The 20,768-nt window shown below is 54.9% G+C and overlaps 1 protein-coding gene across 4 annotated transcripts in view; it reads right to left on the bottom strand.

The window, feature by feature from the left end:
• Positions 1 to 20,768, bottom strand: part of AP1B1 (adaptor related protein complex 1 subunit beta 1) — a 53,640-nt gene that overhangs the window by 4,852 nt on the left and 28,020 nt on the right. For 2 of the 4 annotated variants that reach the window (XR_013831198.1, XM_079941938.1), the window contains exons 6-17: positions 19,549 to 19,739; positions 18,292 to 18,513; positions 15,697 to 15,817; positions 15,238 to 15,333; positions 14,109 to 14,224; positions 13,594 to 13,759; positions 8,253 to 8,351; positions 7,521 to 7,780; positions 6,704 to 6,905; positions 5,887 to 5,907; positions 5,143 to 5,286; positions 459 to 604 (exon numbers count right to left, since the gene is read on the bottom strand). Coding sequence is in view for 2 of the 4 variants with exons in the window: in XM_079941938.1 (XP_079798064.1) it covers positions 459 to 604; positions 5,143 to 5,286; positions 5,887 to 5,907; positions 6,704 to 6,905; positions 7,521 to 7,780; positions 8,253 to 8,351; positions 13,594 to 13,759; positions 14,109 to 14,224; positions 15,238 to 15,333; positions 15,697 to 15,817; positions 18,292 to 18,513; positions 19,549 to 19,739 (1,784 nt within the window). In the remaining 2 variants the exon portion in view is untranslated. The remainder of the gene's footprint in view (positions 1 to 458; positions 605 to 5,142; positions 5,287 to 5,886; positions 5,908 to 6,703; positions 6,906 to 7,520; positions 7,781 to 8,252; positions 8,352 to 13,593; positions 13,760 to 14,108; positions 14,225 to 15,237; positions 15,334 to 15,696; positions 15,818 to 18,291; positions 18,514 to 19,548; positions 19,740 to 20,768) is intronic. The other 2 variants (XR_013831199.1, XM_079941939.1) reach the window with 1 other exon arrangement.

Genomic DNA, 20,768 nt, shown 5'->3' with positions numbered 1-20,768 from the left:
CATGAAGACCCTGATGGTGCCAGACAGGAGAACTTCCCTGGAAGGGGACCTGGTAGGGGTTAGGAGCCTGGAGCAGCCACCATTCACAGAGGCCCTGTCTGGTGGTTTAATCCTGCCACATGGGGGAGGCTGGGGGGCAGGCCCACTCCCCATCCTCCTTCTTAGAGACTCCTGAGACAGGAGCTGCTCAGATCTGGAGATTATGTCAGTAAAATGCCCCCGGGGCAGTGGGGGAAAGCAAAAATAAAGGGAGGTGCGCTGCCCCTCCACCTCATACTTTGGTGTCCACATAAAGAGGTTACTGTGGGGAAAAATCACTGCTTTAGAGAGTTTTGGCCTGAGATGTGGTTGTGAGGAATATCCTCCGTCACCAGAAAGAGGCTCCAGGCCCACAGCCCTCAGCGCCTGCCTGCAGTCACCAGCGTGGGCTCTCAGCAGGCTGGCCTCAGGGAGCTCACCTGTTGCGGTTGAACTGGATGGCAAAGTCGGTCATGACCTGCAAGGCCTTGTTGGTCAGCTGCAGGTCCATGGAGATGGAGCCCACCTGGCGGGTGAAGGTGCCTGAGATCTCCAATCCTTTGGCCTTCATAGCTGGGAGCCAGACCTGCAGGGAAGACGATGGGAAGGGGGCTGGTGTTCACCATGTCCCCAACTCCATAGCCCACGTGAGGGTCCTTCCCCCACCCCCCCCTTCCCTCACACCTAAAGGGGCCTCTCAGATTGATCACACCTGCCTTTACCATCAGGGGACGACCATGTGAACCGTAGGAAGGGAGGAAGGCTCCTGCACAGCCTGCCCAGGACCCCCGAGCCGTGTGGCCACGTGCTGGAGCAGCACAGGGCAGGGAGGAACTTGGTGTGCCCAAGGCTGAGCCGAGTCTCCGGAGGTCAGAGGATGACTCAGAAGCAGGGTTGAGGAAGGCGATGAGACAAGCGGGCCCTGCCAGCCTCCTGACGAGCCAAGGAGAGTCGAGAGCCAAGGGCACTCTGGGCCTCAGCCAGAGCCTGAGGCCTCCCTGGCTGTCACAGCCTGCCCTTCCTCGCAGAAGGCAGGGCTGGCCTTTAATTGTACAAACTGGCCTGACCAAGGACAGTACTAAGAGCACCCCTCGCCTGGCAGGTCTTCTGCTGCTTGCTTGGCTGCCCTTGTCATCCGAGTCTCAGCTCAAGCCCACCTCCTCCTGGAAGCCTGCCCCCAGGTTCCTTCTCCAGGCTCCCGCTGCAATGACGTTTTAGCAAATAAACTGTCTTCTCGGTCCCCAGACAGCTCTTCGAGGGGAGGGCTCTGCTTTTCTGTCTTTGCATCCTTGGCTCGGAGCCTCGTGTGAGATTGGTATGCAGGGAACGTTTGCTAAGCGAACAGCATGAATTAAAAGCTGTGCCCGTGAGGGACACCAGTAGGGGCCATCCTGTGGACGCGCAAATGCCTCTCAAGTTGCTATTCTCACCAGGACAGCTCACAGCCCCGCCCCAGGCCAGCTTCTCCAGGTGCCCTGTGTCAGTGAACGCCCCACTGTCTCTCAAGTCGCCAACACCAGGAACCAGAGCATCTGGGCACCAGCCCTCAGCCCACCCATGACCCCCATGGTCATGCAGCTCAGGTCCTGTCAACACCACCTCCTCCCATCTGCCACCACGTTCTCTGCTCTCCCCTCTCCACAGGCACTGCTTGCGTCTGAGCCACCATCAGAGATCCCCAGGTAAGATGGCAGCCACCCGCATAGCTGCCCAATTCTTCTATCCTCAATTTCCACAGCAGCCAAAGCCATCTTTTAAAATGCAAATCAGATCACAGCACCCTTGAACCCCCTCAATCCTGCAATGCTTCCACTGCCACGGCCTCCGAGGCCTGGTGCCCTGCTCTCCCTGGGCTCTGGTCCTCACACACACACTGTTCTCCCTCTGCTTGGAAAGCATGCCCCACCCTAACCCCGTCCTAATTGCTAACTCTGATCATGCTTTGCTTCCCCCAGACAAATCTGTGAGAGCAGAATCTCATGGCTTTAGCCATGAGCTGTGATTTGGCACACAGCACTCAGAGGGCTCCCACGGTGACTTCCCTGCTCCCTGCCCTTCCAAGGAACCTGGCTTCCTTTCCCAAGTTCTTGCAAAACTGGCTCTTTCTGGCACTGTCACCATCCTGACTGCCGAGGGTGGGGACCTCATCTCTCTTGGTCATTGTAGGTTCATGGAGTCTAGAACTGTCAGCATCCACTGGCCCAAGTGCTTGAGGAACTCCAAGTTCTTGTACAGAGAGTCTCATTCCCCTTGACCAGGAGGAGCGGGGAATGCACGCAGGACAAACTATTCGAGGTAGTCACAGCGCTGTCAGGAAAATGTAGTCCGCACAGCCACTGCTTCTGGAGGGAGAGCACACCCACATCCCAGAACCCGCCTGTGACTACGGTAGCGGGAGGGAGAAAGTCCTGCCCATGTTGCAAGGACTCCTCCTCCAGGCAGCCTGCTCTGATTACTCCTAACCTGGGATCCCCTCACCTCTCCTTCCAGTTGGTACTCTCATCTGGCCCTCCACTAAGACAAAGCAGTGATAATACCTGTTAAAATGAACCCACATGTAGAGGGCAAGCTCCCTGAGGGCCAGCTGATTCTGACAACCCCTGACATTAAGATAGGCACACTGAGGTCCTTAAACACTTTAAGATCACATAAGGGGGACCTCCCTGGTGGCGCAGTGGTTAAGAATCCGCCTGCCAATGCAGGGGACACGGGTTCGAGCCCTGGTCCGAGAAGATCCCACATGCTGCGGAGCAACTAAGCCCGTGAACCACAACTACTGAGCCTGGCTCTAGAGCCCGCAAGCCACAACTACTGAAGCCCGCGCACCTAGAGCCCGTGCTGTGCAACAAGAGAAGCCACTGCAAAAAGAAGCCCTCACACCACAACGAAGAGTAGCCCCCGCTCACCACATCTAGAGAAAGCCTGTGCACAGCAACGAAGACCCAATGCAGCCAAAAATAAATGAAATTAAATCTTTAAAGAAAAACAAAAAGATCGCATAAGGGTTGGGGGCAGAGGCTTTGGTGCCACAGCCCTACATTAGTTCCAGACTCTGTCACTTACCAGCTATGTGACCTTAGGAAAAAGCAATCAGATTTCTCAATTGCAAAAATGGGAATAACAGCATCATAAGGCTGCTGGGAGGACTTAGTGGGATGGTGGCCATGCCATGTTCATGCAGTACCCGGCACGGAAGTGTGTAGTTGCCAGCACTAGACTTGCCGTCTGCTGGGGGCCCCTCAGGCCCAGATCCTGCCAGGAATCCTGGCTGGGGGCTCTGGCCACCACTGTGGTGTAGTGGGCAGGGCAGGGCAGGTGCTGGCTCATAGCTCCCCAGTCATGAGGGAGATGTCCCTGTGCCCCTGAAGCCCTGCTGTGTCTTGCTTTGGGGAGGGGACCTTGGAATAGAGAGCGGCTCTGGCTGGGAACGAAGTGGCAGACGTGGTGTGTGACCTGAGTGTCGTGAGGGATCAGGCCACATCTGTCCCCTCTGGCAGCTTCCTTGAGGCTAAAAGCCTGGCCCACACTGTGCTCTCCTTAGTGCCAGGCCCACATGTTCTCACACCCCGAACTCAGCTCTCCTTCCCTCATCCTGCCCCTTGCCCACTGTTCCAGCTGGAATCCCCCTCCCCGCCAGCCCCATGTCCTGCCACGTCCTGCTACGCCTGCCTCCAGTCCAGCCTCCTTTCCACCCCTACAAGTGCCTTGCTGTCCGGCAGCCATCAGCCAACTCCTGCCAGTCTCCCCACCGGCTCCTTGCTTCTGCTCTAGCCTTTCCAGTCTGGCCTCCACATGGTGGCCAGAGGATCGCTATCAAGTGCAAATCTGCTTCATCCCTGCTTAAAACCTTCCAATGTCTCCTGCTGCACCAGGATCAAGAACAAAGGCTCAAAGCTGGTGCAGCCGACCTTGCCAGCTTCCTCCCTCCTCAGCTCTGGTCTAGGCAGGAGTCTGGGGGTAGGGGTACTGCCCTGGGTGGCCCAGTGGGCATTCTGAGGCACCGCCAGGCAGGCAATGGTGGGGGGGGGGGGACACACTGTGTTTAGTGGGCTGGGGTCAGGGATGCTGCCTTGAGGACAACGGTCTTCACAATGAGCCACTGTCCTGCAGCCCTTGAGTATTTTCTGCATGGTTTCAACATGCCCTGAAATTTCCAGGAAACTAATGATGGTGAAAATCAAGGGAAGCCTGTTTCTTGTTTTGTTTGGAACTTAACTGGAAGTCAGTCACCATTTCAGAAACTAATGGCACCTCTGGCCACATCACTCATGGCACGTGAGCTACAAACACTCTCTATAGCTGTGGTGTCACTGTGACTCTGCACTGCTGCCAGCACCCAACAATGTGATCAGATCTGGGGCGGGCATGCCCAAGCCTCCACAACACTGAAATACATCATTTTACTCTCTTCTTTTTAAGTCTCTCTCTCTCTTTTTTTTTTTCTTTTGCTGTACACGGGCCTCTCACTGTTGTGGCCTCTCCCGTTGCGGAGCACAGGCTCTGGACGCGCAGGCTCAGCGGCCATGGCTCACAGCCCAGTCGCTCCGCGGTATGTGGGATCTTCCCGGACCGGGGCACGAACCTGTGTCCCCTGCATCGGCAGGCGGACTCTCAACCACTGTGCCACCAGGGAAGCCCTTAAGTCTCTTTTATGCGATGACAACATCTTACCATTTTTGAAATTATATGTATAGGTAGGATGTACAGTCCACAGATCTCATTTATTATGAAAGGAGGGGGCATTAAAAAACCCCTGTTATCAATTAGGAGCATTGGGTAGGACAGCACTGAGAACCACTGACCCAACTAGATGGGACTTTTGCCAGTTTTCTGGAAGGTGTGGGCTTTCCCTCAACTCTGGGCCTGGAGCCCGCTCCCCATTTTTGCCTTGCTAATTCTGACTTGATCTGAAGGCCTGAGCTCCAGCAACACCACCCTCTGTGAAGCCTTCCCCAGGCCTCCACGCCTGACTTAGCATCCCTTCCCTGTGCTCCCGGCTGCCCTCAGCATCGTGCTGGCCAACTGCTGCTCCAGGAGCCCATCCTGGCCGGCCAGGGCCGATCCCACACAGTGGGCCACTTAAGGAGCCACACGTCCTGCCACGAGAGAAGCCATGGCACTTACTGCTTTGGGAGCCACATATGATCCTGATAAGGTGCCCACGCCACTGGTCAGGTCAAAGAGGTCACTCAGGCCACTGCCCATGGGTGCTCCTAGGTTGGCTGGTACTGCTGCTGCTGGGGGTGACACGAAGTTGGAGGCCCCGATCTAGAAAGGAAGGGAAACAGGTCAAAGGCAGGCATCAAAGGCAGGGACATCAGGGCCCCAGGATGAGTGTGGCCACCTGGCCCTTTAGAAAACAGGGGGGCAGGCCAGGAGGGGGTATTGCAGGGCTGCAATCACATCAACTCTAAGTTGCAGAAACAAGACAGAGTGAGGTGGGTGGAGAGGAGAGGCCGAGCCCTCCCGTGCTCCGCAGGCCCTGAGGGAAAGGGCTGGGGACACTCACAAACTAACAGCCCATGGATAAAGGGGTACTTGAGACACAATGCTGTGAGGGGGCTGTGCTCAGCAGATGACAGCACACACCCCAGGATGTCAGAGAGGGGTTGTGGGGACTGAGAGGGCCGGCGAGCCTCAGGATGACAAGGCAACTTCATTGTAGGGTAGTGAGGATGGGCTGAGGAATTAATGGACATGGGGGCCCAAGGGCAGCTGGATGCTGGGCAGTCAATGCGGAGGATGCCAGGACACTGGACAGAGGCCAGGGCTAGCAGGGAGGAACTGCTTTGACATCACCCGACCCTTGGGATGCTGGGGGCGCGATCTAGGAGCAGCAGGGTTGGTGGCACAAGGGTTGAACCATACCCCTTCAGGCTCATCCCCCATCTCCAAGCAGAAGCAGGCAGGGTGAAGAGAACAGGCAGCCACATGCAGAGAGAAAAGCCAGGAAAGAAGACACAGAGAGATAAGAAAGAGAGGGAAAGAGGGAGAAAATTAGTCATTGCTGCTCCACCCAAAAGGGGCCTGGTGTGAAGCTGTGCCGGGCCTATGAGGGGCCCACATTGTCTCTACGAAGGGCATGACCCACTGGCCTCACTTGACCACCCTCGTCCTTCCTACCCTTTCCTATGCTGTGGCCTTGGGGACCTGAGACAGGCATAGCCAAGTGACAAGGGCCCCACTGCCCCCTCCACCCGGCTCTACCAGCTGCCTGAAGAAATCCCAGGGAAACACCCAGACCAGTCTTACCACCCCCTTTCACAGGGGAAGAGGGACTGTCCCTGACCTCTCATGGGCCTCTCTCAGGCCTGCTGGGCTGCTACCCCCAACCAGTGCAGCATGTGGGGTAAGTGGATGCAGGTATGGCTTACAGGGCCGAGGTGCCAGACTCAGGGGAAGGGGCTAAGACAGGCCCTACACTGCTCCAGGTCTCTTGGGGTTCAGCAGCCCGGCAAGGGGCTAAATCCTGTGTCTGCCACTTAGCAGCTGTGTTCTCTTTGGAAGGAAGGTCACCTGACCTCTTTAAGCCTCAGTCTCTCACCGATGTGTAAGGAGCTACATGATCACCTTCGCAGGCAAATGTGCCTGAAGCCCTTGGCTGGCGTCTGGCAGAGAGGGCGTTCAACGATCGGTCCTCCAGAGATCACTATCAACCTCATCCAGAGGGGGCCCCAGGACATACCAGGCTGTCGAGGCCGCTGCCGAGAAGGTCCACAGCTCCCATCTGCACCGAGGAGGTGGCCAGGGGTGGGCCACTCACCGGAGGGCCAAGGTCCAGGTTGAGGAGGTCGCCCAGCAGGTCGCCCTGGGTGGGGATGACATCCAGCTGCTCGCCAGGGGGCGCTCCAGCAGGGGCCGTCTCCGGGCTCTCTGTGCTCTCACTCCTGTCAGGACAGGGAAAGAGGCTCAGCAGGGTGGGGGGTCAGGCTATCTCAGGGAGGCCAGAGCCCCCAGTCTCCAGGATCCACCCTCAGGAGAGGCACCTGGGTCTCCTCACTGTCCCAGAAGCCTGTCTATATTCCCCCTTCCTCCGCCTTCCGACGCCTGATCCATCATGTTGGCTCTCCGAGAGATCCAGCTTCACGGGCTGAGGGAAGGGAGGGCCATCTGTATTCCCCTCACTCAGCCCACTCTAAAGAGAAGAGCGGGTGCTGGTCCCCAGAGGACTGGACAACCAGGCCAACAACCCTGGGAGCCGCAGAGCAGGAAGGCGAGAGGAACGGGGCTCTGGAGTCAGGCAGAATCGAGTCTGAACCCAGCTCTGCTGCCTGGGATGCTGCACCAGGCACTCAAGCTCTCTATGCCTCTTGTCCCCATCTCTTAAGAGGGGACATCTCTCAGAGCTGTTGTCACCGAGTCAATACCTGGTATGTAGTAAGCATTCACTAAAAAGTTGCTAGAATCGTAATTTTGCTCAGACTCAGGCCCGAGTGCTTGTGCTACTGAACCGAGGAAGCAGATGGGGAGGCTCAGGCCAGCGAGTGGCCCCTGGTACTCACGAGGCGGTGCGGGGCGGCAGGCTCTTGTGCACGACGCCCCGGCCCCCCTCCACAAAGGCACTGGGCGGCTTGTGGTAGACGGAGGCCAGGGTGCCGATGTAGCAGATGAGCTCGTCCAGCAGCGTCGGCTCGATGAGGTCTGTCTCCTCCGAGATGAGCGGCTTCTCTGCCAGCACCACCTCCTTGGCAGCCACGGGGTCCGTGGAGAGCAGGCGCCAGTAGATGTAGCCACGGTCTCGCAGGTCCGGGTTGTCTGAGTCCTGGGAGGTGATGAGAAGCCAGTGAAACTCGGAGCAACCAGGTGAGGGGAAGGGGGAGCCCCATCCGTAGTCCCACGACATGGAGGGGATCACAGGGTGACTGATGATGGCAACCTGAGCACTGGCGGGAGCACACCTGTAAACCGCCTGAATAGATGTGGCCCAGTCCCCCGGTTTCCCCCCAGCCCGCTCCTGCCTCCGTTCCCTGCGTCCTCCACCGTCTGCCCTCCCGGTTCTCAGGGACTTCCCTCTCCTCTCTCATGTATGGTCTGGCTCAGTCACCACCTGCCCCTGCCCCACCTCTATTTGATTGTGACTGAGCTCCTTGAGCAGGGATCCTGGAATGCTCTGGGACCAAATCCCAGTGGTGCCAGTTTTAGGGGCAGGACCACCCAGCTCTGGCTCCTTGGACTGAAGCTCCCTCCGTGGAACAAGGGCTGTGCTGGGCACATCAGGCAGGCTGCGCACCCACCTGAGTGGCCAAGCTGAGGACCTGCTGCACCAGCTCCTGAGTCTCTGTCGGCTTCTTCAGAAAGAGTTTCACGATGGCTGTCAGCAGCTGCAGCTGGACCTGCAGGAAGACAGAGAGGAGGCGAGGAAGGAGTGTAAGCTTCTTGTGGGGACAGTAGGAAACCAGGTGAGGACCTCAGAGAGGTAAAACGATGTTCAAAGGCTGAGAACAGCTTTCCGGGGTTTGGGGTTGGCCACACAAACAGGCCAAGTCCAGCAGGGGAGAGGTAGTGCTGAGAAGCCTGGACCTTCGCCCGACCGCTCAGGAAGGAGCTGCCCACAGTGCTATCTGGCAACCCCAGGCAGGTGGGGGCTGCTGCCCAGTGCTAGGGTCCCAGAAACCCATCAGGGCTCCAGGCCTCACAGCCTTCAGGAGCCCGCAGCTTACGGGGAGGCAACACATGTGCCTGGTATGCTTATTAAAGACCATCTGCCAACAAGTGCAACAGGTGCCAGGGATGCCCAGCAGACTGGGGCAGCAGGGCCCACAGTCAGCCTGTTGTGAGGAACTGTGCTTCCACTAGAGGACGGGAACCATTCCTGCCCCGCCCCCACCAGCCCCACCTCTCACCTGCCACTGTCTTCACCTGAACGTACCTCCTGTGCCCCCTCCCCACTTCTGTAGCCTCCTGTCCCCCTCACTGGCACCACCCCACAGTACTGGAGATGCTTTCCAGCCACTGGGAAGCCCTATGGAGAGATCCCCTTGAGGTCAGGGATCGTGTCTGTCACTGCTGCATCCCTGGCTATTGTTCATTCTAGTGCCTGGTGTGTAACGGGCACTTAGGAAAAACCTGCTGACTAAAAACACACCTCTGAAAGAACAATTCTGTGCATAGACCTTCCTTAGCCCCATCGCATTTTGTCAGTCCTGGGACAAGAGGACAGCCTGAGGCTCCCCAGACTGTGCTAGGGACAGGCCTGCGGCAGAAGGGTGGCAACAGGGCTGGCTGCACCTCCTGCGCCTGTCCGGTAGGAGGGCACTTACAAAAACAAATGGCTTAGCTGCCCTGGTATGCAGGATTGAGGGGATGCAGTCTGTTTCTGGGACTAAGCATTCAGAGTCCCTGCAATTTGGTGACACATGGGCCAATGGCAGAGGAGCAGGCTAGCTGTGTCCAAGGCAGGAGGTGGCTCGGGGACTGGCTTCCAGACCTGGCTCGAGTCGCTGGCTGGGTAGCCTAGAGAAAGCCACTTACCCTCAGTCGTTGAGGGAGATGTGTGGCCTACCTCAGGGGGTCCTTGTGAGCTCTGAAGACCAATCTATGGCAGCTTACTTGGAGCCAGAGTTAGATCACACCTCATTTGAACTCTGATTCTATGCCTTCCCAGCTGGTGACCCTGGACGAGCCATTTAACTTCTGAGTCTGTTTCCTCATCTATAAAATAGAGGCACCACCTCACAGAGTTGATGGGAAGAGTCAATGAGACAACAAACGGAAAGAACTGTGTCCTCTGCTCAATGCACAACAGCTGTCATCATCGTCAACGTCACCACAACTGCCACACAGGGACTCTTTACCAAGTTCTCCCCAATCCCGGGCAGCTGGCTGCCAGCGCTCATTCATCACTGTCGGGTCTGCAGTGCTGCCTGGGAACAGGGCCGCCTCAGCTCCCTACCTCGTCTCCCCACACACACACTGAGGCTCCCGTTAGCCTGCAGGTCCGGGCAGTCCCCCTGCCAAGATGCCGCTGCCCCTGCCCTCAGACAGGCCAGACGCAGCGCTCCCTGTCCAAGGCTGGAGAGGCTTAGGAGCCAGGACGAGGGGGCTCAAAGAGACAATCTAAAGTAAGTTCCTAGGACTTCCCTGGTGACGCAGTGGTTAAGAATCTGCCTGCCAATGCAGGGGACACAGGTTTGAGCCCTGGTCCGGGAAGATCCCACATGCCGCAGAGCAACTAAGCCCGTGCGCCACAACTACTGAGCCCGCGGTCTGCAACAAGAGAAGCCACCGTAATAAGAAGCCCCTGCTCGCCGCAACTTAGAGAAAGCCCGCGCAGCAATGAAGACCCAATGCAGCCAAAAATAAATAAGTTCCCAAACTGCAAAGCATTAAGTATTCTTATAAAAGCTCTGAACTGTGCTGTGAACCCAGGAGGCAAAGGAAACAGGCCATCTAATTAAAACACCACCACCACCCAACTACTGTTTGCTGAGCACTGGAGCGGGCAGTTTACACACAACATCCAATAAGCTTTGCAGGAACCCTGTGCCAGAGATGAGGAAATGGGCTTGGCGGGTTGAACGCTCCAGACCCTACAATGGGGGAGGAGCCACAGGCAGAAACACCTCCACAGGGCATCCTCTGCAGTCATCCCAGCAGGACCTGACTACAGGAGCAGAAACCAGCCCAGACTGGGCTTTGCTTCTCTGACAAGGGAGGGAGGCTGGTGCGGTGGAAGTGGAGGCAGCCCTGGGGCAGGCTGCCAGCTGGACATGGCAGGTGGCAGTGGGAGTCGGTGAGAATTACTATTATTATTTTGTGACAGACACCTGTTGTTTTTCCCACCCAGCATCCATTCGATCTTCTGGCTTTGAAACGCTGGCTTTCCCTCAGAGAACTGTCCTTCTCTCTGGCCCTCTCAATCCACGGAGACAGGGACTGGCTCAGGGTAATGCAAACAGGCCTGAACTGTTGCTGGAACCACTGAGGGGAAGGCAGTTACGGGGTTGCTAAGTGAGAAGGACGTAGCCTGGAAGCACTGACACCTCGCAAGCTTCACTGGTGGGGAGCCTGCCCAAGGGCAATGCCACCCAAGGAAGGCAGAGACAGCCCCACTGCCACCACCCACGCACCTTCACCCAGGGGTGCAGAAGAGAGAACGCTCCTTGGACTCAGCTACAGGAACCTAAAGGTCCCGTTTTCTGCCTGGACAAGTGTGCTTTTAAACCAATTCCGACCAACACTGACACCACCATTAATGAGTGCTTCTAATTTAGGGGCTGCGCACGTGTTAGGGACATTACATAAAGCATCCCATTTAACTTTCACAGCACAGGATGAGGGAAAGTCTTATGACTCTCATTTTGTAAATGAGGAAACTGAGGCTCAGACAGGTAAAGGGTTAGCATAAAGGCAGCAAGCCAGGAAGGGGCAGAAGAGGGGTTTGGACTCTGGTATCTCCGATTCAAGGTCCAAAGTCTGATCCACTGGGTTCCACTGCGCCAGCTGGGCAGCTAAGATTTCTGTGCTCACAGACATTTTAAAGGCCCCACGTGCATGAGCACAGTTCACGTAAGAGGGAATACAAATGTACAGATGTTCAACCCCATTCAAAACAGAAATGCAAACAAAACTATACCAAGGTACCATTTGTTATCAATCAGATAGGCAAAAATAAAGTCTGAGCATGCACTAGGCTGGCAAAGGAGGTAAGGAGAGGACTCTCCCACCTCTGAGACAGGAGTGTAAACCAGAACAATCTCCACACCAAGGGAAATCTGCTACAGCAACCTGAACCTGCAATGCACAGGCCCTTCTACCTAGCATCGTGCTTCTAAGAATTCGCCCTCCAGCTGCACATGCAGGTGTGCTTTCCACAGGTTATTCACAGCAGTACTGTTTAAAAGAGCAGAAGGTTGGACACCTAAATATCTGTCAGGGGAGGCTGGTTAAACAAACATGGTCCTTCTGCATGAAGGACTCCTCTGAAATTGTAAATTAATAATGGCACAAATTAATAATTAATAATGGCATGGCCTTCCAATGTATTTTTAAGGGAAAAATGAAAGGTACTGATCAGTTTCAATTTGTATAGTTTACTATCAGTATTTAAAAATAAGTGAGGGGACTTTCCTGGTGGCGCAGTGGTTAAGAATCCGCCTGCCAATGCAGGGGACACGGGTTTGAGCCCTGGTCTGGGAAGATCCCACATGCCACGGAGCAACTAAGCCCGTGTGCCACAACTACTGAGCCTGCGCTCTAGAGCCCGCAAGCCACAACTACTGAGCCTGTGTAGCACAACTACTGAAGCCCGTGTGCCTAGAGCCTGTGCTCTGCAACAAGAGAAGCCACTGCAATGAGAAGCCTGCACGCTGCAACGAATAGTAGCCCCTGCTCGCCACAACTAGAGAAAGCCCGTGCACAGCAGTAAAGACCCAACACAGCCAAAAATAAATAAATAAATATTTTTAAAAAGTGAGAAATAAATATATATATATATATATATATAGTTGATCCTCATTATTCACAGAGGACACATCTGCAAATTTGTCTGCTTGCTAAAATTTACTGGTGACCCTGAAATCAGTGCTTGTGGCGTTTTCACGGTCATTCACAGACATGCACAGCAGTGAAAAATTCGAGTTGCCTGAAGTACACATTCCCAGCTGAGGTCGAGTGAGGCGGTGCCCTGCCGTCTGTCTCAACTCTCATACTGTAAACAAGTGACTTCTTCACAGTCTACTTAGTGCCATGTCTTTCACATTTTGGTGCTTTTTGTTGGTGATTTTGCTGTTTAAAATGCCCCCATCCCACCCCCAGTGTAGTGCTAAAGCGCTATCTGGTGTTCCTAAGCGCAAGAAGGCTGTGATGTGCCTTTTAGAGAAAATACATGTGTTAGATGAGCTTTGTTCAGGCATGAGTTACAGTGCTGCTGGCTATGAGTTCAATGCTAATGAATCAACAGTAATATATTAATAAATAAGGTGTCTCTAAACAGAGACACACATAAAACAAGGTTTACCTTGACCAGCTGATAAAAATGCTGTGACTGGGGTTTGTAGGAACCCAACTCTATATTTCTCCTGGAAGCAATGGTTTAGCACTTACTAAATCAGTGTTTGACTTTATGTAATATAAGTACCACAAACGATGAAAATTGACTATTCATGTCTCTGTAGAGGAACTGGCTGGTGTGTTCCTAAACTCTCTCTCTGGAAGTACCCGCCAGAAACCAATAAATAACATGGTGTTCTCCAGGAGAACTTGTGACCAGGAAAGTGGTAGGAAACAGAATTTTCACTATATAACCTTTTGTGTCTTTTCAATTTTGAACCAAGTCAATGTACTATACCTATCCAAACATAAATACAAAATTAAAACAAAACCAGAAACTTTTGCAGTCTTCAATAGCCACCACCACAGAGTGTCCTCACATGTCCCCCTTAGGTACCGCAGTGTGGGAGGCAAGGAGCCACACCTGTCACCCATACAGCACTCCTGTGTCTGTCTGCACCGTCAGTGCAGTTTTAGGAGGGGCAGGGCCCTGAGGCCTCCTGGCTGAGAGGAGGGTTTCACGGCAGGAGGGACCGCAGGTGCTGAGCTGCTGGCCATGCCCAAGTCGGCCACCCAACATCTCACCTGGGTGCTCTCGTCATGGAAGCCCTCTAGGAAGCTCTCGAGCAGCTCATCCGCGTTGTCTATCCGCTCGGCGTACTCGCCCACTATCCAGATCATGGCGGCCCGGGCCTCAGGCTCGTCCAGGGAATCCAGGTTCTCGCACAGCGTGGCGATCACGCTCTCATACCTGGAGACCAGGGCACGGCCGGCACGTGAGCACTGAGGGAGCCCGGGCCACCCAGGGGAGGCCCGGGAGGGGCCAACAGAGACGGGCAGCTGTCCCACAAGAGCCCGAGAGGCTGGCAAGTAACAGGATTTGAGTTTTATCCTTTACATTTCAGTTCTTATTTGGGCCTGGGGAGCAGAGCAGGGTCGGCTCAGGAGAAATAAGCAAAAAATAAAGGGTTTCTTTTGAGAATGCTGTTTACGGCAGAAAAATAAGGAAGAGGGAGAGGCTCCTCCTTGCTTTTCCTCCCCACCAGCCCGTCCCTGGCAGAGCCACAACACCCTCATGGGGCGGGGGGGCAGCCACATACTTGTTGGGGTACTTGCGGAAGATGTCCTTGATGACCACGATGGCTTCCTGGACCACGTAGTTGACCTTGGTCTGGATGAGATCGAGCAGTGTGCTCACGCAGCGCTCGGCAGATTGCTGTGTGGGAAGAGGAGAGTGTGGGCAAGGCCTTGCACCCACTTCCAGCAGAACCTCTGACCAACATGCCTTGGTCAAGGGCTCAGTCACACCTTGCCCACCTTCCTTTTCACAGCAGGAAAACAGGAGAACCCTCTCTGCAGGTAACAGGTGGGAGAATGAGTACAAAATGATGGTCCTGGGATGGCAGGGACACAGGGAGATAGAATTAGACTGAGGAGAAGGCCAGTAGAGCTTCTGAGAGCAGGGAGGGTCTTTGGAGCTCTTCTAGGCCAAGCCCTGAGAGCAGGGTTTCACTTCTACTTGTTCCACAAAATGGGCTCCCGTGACCAGAAGCATTTAGGAGGTCTCTGCTTGGACCAGCCCTCCCCACACCCCTCTACTCCAACACGCTGCACTAGGCTCTATGGGAGAGATTTCTCAGACTGCCATCACGGGTGCCAAATGGAAAACGTCTCAAGGGGCTGGGCTAAAGTGACCAGCTGTCCCAGATCCCCTAGCCTCCAGGAGACCCATTTAAGGAGAGTCAGATCAGTGATCAAGGAACCTCTCCAGAGGCAAAGAATGGGAGGGATGAAGTGCCAGGACACAGGGGTCTGAATGACCCTTGGGAATTTGAAGATAAGGGCACATGGACAGCTGAATCATGATATCTGCCAAAACGTCCAATAGGCAGAGCCCCTGCCCCAAAGCTCCACAAAGTGAAAGCTAAGTCTACCAGGGCCACCACCAGCTTGGGCTGCCACACTGTCTTAGCTAATGCTGCAGGAGACCCCTGACGATGATGGGCTAATTTCACCTGCAGCAACTCAGAGGCCCACGGGAGATTACAGATGAGAAGGAGCCCAACCAAATCTGTACCGTGGGTACCTTGGGGGCTCCAGTTGTGACCCTCAGGCCTTCCTGGACCATGAGCAGCTGGCAGATTCTGCTGGAATCAGACTGGTTTCCTGGTTTCAGCTTCCTTTCCTTTCCTCCTTCCCCCCGCCAAGGACAGAGTCTCAGAGCCTCACCTCCACCTTGATGGCGCAACGGCCAATGGCTCGCACAGCCTTCCGTACAAAGTCCACATCCACCTCTGTAGCGTACTCTTTCAACTCCGCCAACACCTGTGGCCCAAAGATGCAGTTGGGGGGATCTGGCAGGGCAACCTCCTGGAACACCCCTGGGCTGTGGGTATGCACACACCCCTAGAAGGGTGGGATTCTGCCTCCTGTTCGAAGTGGAAGTTCCAAGGGAGGGAGAGAGCTGTCACAGGTGCCCCAAGAGGAAAACAGGAAGGACTAGTTGGCAGGGATGGACAATCCTTAGTTTGGTTGATCTAGCTAACATATCCACCTAACTACCACTTCAATGGATGTGAAGTAATAACAGAGAGAACAAACTCTTTAATCACAAAAATATCAGTTAACATTCATTTGTGGAGAGCTTGCTCACAGAGCCCGGTGCGCTGGGCACCACCCTCTGCTGACCTGGGCGATGTTGGCCTGGGAGGCCAGGCGGATCATGATGTCCAGCTTCTCCAGCTTCACGTAGATGGGGTCATTGTACTTCACAAAGAACACCTTCATCTCGTGCTTCAGGATCTCAGGCCTGGTGGTGGGCAAGTTGCCCGAAGAGCAAAGAGCAAGTCACAGGCCCTGTGAGAAAACCCTTCCATGTTTGCTGGGACATTTCTGGGGTCGGACATGGAAACTGACATCCATGAAAGTAGTCGCCCCCATGGCTGCACGCTCCTGGGCACAGGACCTGCCAACCAAGGTTCTGACCGGCCCCTGTGTGTCCAAGCACATTCCAGGAAGGGAAGAGGGAATATGAGCAAGAAACAGTTCACATTCAAGAGGCCACAGGCATCAGGCAACAGGCTTGGGAGTCAGGCCTCAGTTCCAATCCTAGCTGGTGACCTCAGGCCCGTTTCCTCACTCACGAAATAGGAAGCGTTCTGTGTCAGAAGCATTACCTTTGCAGGCCCGAGTTGCCAGTCTTAGAAAGGACTGGCATCTGGGAATTCAGCTTTTGGGAGTGCTCTCACCATTCCCTAAATGATAAAGGTGGTTAACTGTGCCTTGACTGTTTGTATAAACAACATGGTTTTTGCTGAACACCTGCTTTCCTTCTAGGAGCCTGGAATTTTGGTAGGTGTCAGGCAGAGGGTGCCTTTATGACTCGTCCCCCCCAAAAAAAACCCAGGGTGCTAAGTCTCAAACAGGCATCTCTGGGCAGAAACATTACACACATGCTGCTGCACTGTCGCTGGGGGAGGAACATGCTCTGTGTGACCCCCCATGGGAAGCCTGCACGAGGATTCCTCCAGACTCCACCTGTCTTTCTCCCTCATGATCCAGCTGTGCAGCCCTACGAGGTCGATGATAAACCTCAGCTATGAAAACAATGATATGCTGTCTCCTGTGAGTCCTTCTAGTGAATCTCTAAGTGTGTGTGTGTGGGTGGGGGGGGGTGGTCCTGGGGATCCCGGCACAGAGACCTACATAACAGGGCTGTTGTGAGAGGTAGATGCAAAGCATCTAGCATGATCCGTATCTGCCTCAGAGAAGGCACTTGCTAGGCAGGAACTGTCACCAGTGTCATTGCTCCTCCCTCACCGGCACCACCCACCTCATTTTTCTTAGCTGAGGAAAACTGAGGGGGGAGGGGCCTGCCCTAGGTCACACATCTAGTGCTAATAAGGGTGGGAGCAAGATGAGAGTCACCTCCCCTACCTGACTCCTACTCCCGCACCCTTCCCAGAAAAGAGAGCAGGAACAAAAAGGAATGAGGACAGATGGTGAAGAGGCGAGAAGACCCAGCAAAGAGAAAGGAGGGACCCTGCCCAGGATGGTCCTCAGTGCTGCTGAGCAGGCTGCGGGGAGGTCCTGGCAAAGCGAGGCAGGATCCTGAGCTGGGCGGCAGAAGTTGTGATTTCTGCCATCAGGACTCCGCACAAGCTACCCAACAGCATGTTGGGTCTGGGCCTGGTAGTGCCTCAGCAACAGGGTCAACTTCTTAGGAGGTTTGCCTTGTTAAATATAGCACAGGGAGCCCCTCCTGCTGATTGGGATCCACAGGTCACGACACCTCACTAAACCCCACACTGCAACTGTGAATCCCTAGTCTCATCCCTTTGTTCAGGCACTCAGAAAGCTTGCCCCAATTTACCTCCCAAACCTTCGCAAATGTCTGAATTCCACTGATTTTTCTGGGCCCCCATGTGTGTACTAAGAACCAGACTGAAGCTATAAAGACAGGGAGCATGTGTGGTCTTCCACACATGCTCCCTGTCCACAAGAGGCCCTTGTTCTGCTTTTGAGTTAGTTGCTGATCCAGCCATTTGACCAAAGAGGCTGGAAGTAGAACTGCAGAGTCTGGCCCCACTCCATGGAGCTGCCCTGCACCCTTACTGGATTGGTCCTTGTTTCTTAGCCCAACCCACCCCGGTGTCAGGTACCTTCCCTTAAGCAGTGGCTCACTACTGTGGTCATTCCTACTGGGTGGACTGAAACTGGCTGCTCAGCATTCTGAGTGGCCCTGAGGCTAATGCAAAATCCATGGTGCCTCATCTTGGAGTCCTCCAGCCTCTAGAGCTATGGACTCTTACCGAGGAAAAATGAGTGTGCGCACACGTACACGATCTTACAGCCTGTTTCAGGAAGGCTGTGTGGACTGTGGACCATCCACTCTCCAAGGTTAAGAAGTGCACGCTAGCTTTTATCCAGCATGCTACCTGGTTAGGCTAAGCCGAGGTTTCCCAACCTCAGCACTACAGACTTTTTGGTATGGATAGTTCTATGGGGGGGCAGAGCTGTCCTGTGTACTGTAGGATGTTGAGCAGCATCCCTGGCTTCCACCCACTAGATGACAGTAGCAGCCCCCACTGTGACAACCAAAAATGTCTCCGGACATTGTCAAATGTCCCCTGTGGGACAAAGATGCCAATGGCTCAGAACCCCTGGGTTAAGCTGTTGAGACATCCTGCACGGTGACAGGTCACTTTCCCTTCAGAGCCCCTGTTCCCAGCAGGAGATCCCCCCCCCAGGGCACACACTACCCATATGTGGTGGTCCCAGTACCTTTTCTGCACGATGAGGTTGATGTTTCGCAGGGCCACGTACTGCAGCTCCGGTTCGGCCGACAGCAGTGTGACCAGGGGCGGGGCCAGCTTCTTGAGCAGCGTGCCATAGTAGTCCAGGTCCTTGGACAACATCTCCATGAACTTCATCAGCACCTTCACAGCAGACAACACTACAGCGGAGTTGGCGTGGGAGAGCCTGGGGGTGACCCGCTCACAGATGCTGCGGTCCATTCCGAGGGGGACAAATAGGAGAGACAAGCAAGGGGAAACACCCTGTTTTTAGTTATCAAGATAGCTTGTCTTCTGTAGGAGGAAGACCTAGCTCCTGGTTCTGTTTCCTGCTAACTGACCCCAAGCAGCTTAAAACCACTCTGAACCTCAAGTTTCCTCATCTAAAAAAATGGAGATGATGATGCCAACTTCACACGGTTGCTGGTGGCTTAAATGAGGCAATGCATGTACAGCACTGAGCACAGTGCCTGGCAGTCAGTAAACAATGGATGAATGTCAACTCACGCCCTTCTGTTGTGAGGGCATTCAAAAGGGGCAGGAGGGCTTCCCTGGTGGCGCAGCGGTTGAGAGTCCGCCTGCCGATGCAGGGGACATGGGTTCGTGCCCCGGTCTGGGAGTATCCCGCGTGCCGCGGAGCGGCAGGGCCCATGAGCCACGGCCGCTGAGCCTGCGCGTCCGGAGCCTGTGCTCCGCAACGGGAGTAGGCCACAACAGTGAGAGACCCGCGTACCGCAAGAAACAAAAACAAAAAAAAAGGGGCAGGATACCATGTTGGTTAGGACCAAGAGTCAGGGGAGACCCAGCTGGGTGACCTAGGTGATTTCTTCCACCTCCCTAAGTCAGAGTTTCCCTACCTGTAAAACGGGGACAGTGATGGGGCTGCCTTCACAGAGTTTCTTTGAAGATTATCTAACGCGTAGGAAGCACCCAGCAGAGTCCCAGGCACCCAGTAAGAATTCAACGAGTGGTGGCTCTCATGCTGTCCACCTCTTTCCTCAGCCCGCAGTGACCAAGATCTCTCTGTCAGCTCCCAGGTCAGGCCCTGGCTTCTGTTCTGTGCCCTCAGTGAGCAGTGCGCTGACTGCCTGAAGCAACACCACTGTCAACCTGCTGGCTCTGTGTCTGAGGATGGTCTGTGGGGCAAGGCCTGGAAAGAAGCCCCCCGGAGGCCTGGGGCCAGCTCATGGTTGGAGCCTCCCACCCCAGGGCCTGGCGAGGCTGGCAAGCAAGGGCAGCCTCCTACCTCTGGGCCTCCCGGTCGTCCTTGGGTGTGTAGTTGGCCAGGCAGTCCAGGATGAAGATCTGGCCCCACTCAGTGCACTCGTTCAGGGCTGTCAGCAGCTTGTTAATGGACTGCGGGTTCAGATCGAGCAGGTTGCTGCTGGGGTGAGATTCGGCGATCTCCGAGAGGGCAGCCACTGCGTTTGCCACCACCTGGTTGAGAGGGTAGAAGGGACAGAGTCTGGGACGCTGCTCTCAGGCCAGGGAGGTAGTGAGGCTAATGATGTTGGCCAGTCAGAGCTCGAACATCCTGAAAGGAATATGACCTGAAGGGCAGGGTCTGGAGCACCGAGACCCACTCCAAGCACACACCCTACTGACTCCTCTGTAAGCTGAAACTAAAGTCAGTGCACCTGACAATAAAGAAAAACACAAAACAAGAAAGATCTAGCTCCAAGTTCCTGCAACAGATAGTGCTCCCTGCTACCTAACACGGAGTCCCGCTCTACCAGCTACAGCAGCTCACTGTGGGAGCTGACAACTGTGCTTCTCAGAGCTAGAAGGTTCCTCCTGCAGAGCCCCTCAGGGGCTGGAGCACAGAGGGGTTGCCAGGTGAAGCTCTGGGGCTGCAACCCATTTCCACCAGAGCAGCTGTTTTTATGTGTTTTCTGCGTGGTTTTCAACTTTCCCGTAATCAAGCAATGCTCCCACGGTCATTGTCGTACTGGCCACTCGGCACCCGCATGGGATCAGTGTTTCAGAGGGACACAGAATGACACGTCTGGGCCGGGTGGGTTGTATACTTCATTTTAAACATGGCCCTACCGAACTGTTCTCCAAACTGCTGCCATCACCAGCCGTGAGGAGACCAGCTCCCCTCCCAGCTGCTTTCTGGTCCCCTGTCCTCCAGGCTACACTACTTCAAGGGTGATTCTCTACAACCCTGCAAAGAAGTGAGGAAAGGGAGAAGTACCTCACATTCAGAGCTCTCTGACAGTCTTGGTGAGAGGACGGTGACAATGACAGTGACTGGAAGGGGAAGGAGGGTACTAGTCTTGGGTGCACACCCACTGTGTGCCAGGCTATGCCAGGCACATTACCTTAACGGCTTAAGCCTCCCAACACCCCCGGCAGTCATGCAGAATTAGATCCATCTTACTAATGAAGAAAAGAGGACTCTGGAAGGTTAGGTAGGATGCCTGAGGTCACACAGCTCCTTAAAGAGGGCTGTGCAGAGAAGGG

Source organism: Stenella coeruleoalba (genome assembly GCF_951394435.1).
Source record: "Stenella coeruleoalba genome assembly, chromosome: 14".
Lineage (NCBI taxonomy): Eukaryota > Metazoa > Chordata > Mammalia > Artiodactyla > Delphinidae > Stenella > Stenella coeruleoalba.
The sequence above is the reverse complement of the archived record's forward strand: the minus strand, read 5'-3'. Positions and strand labels throughout refer to the sequence as shown.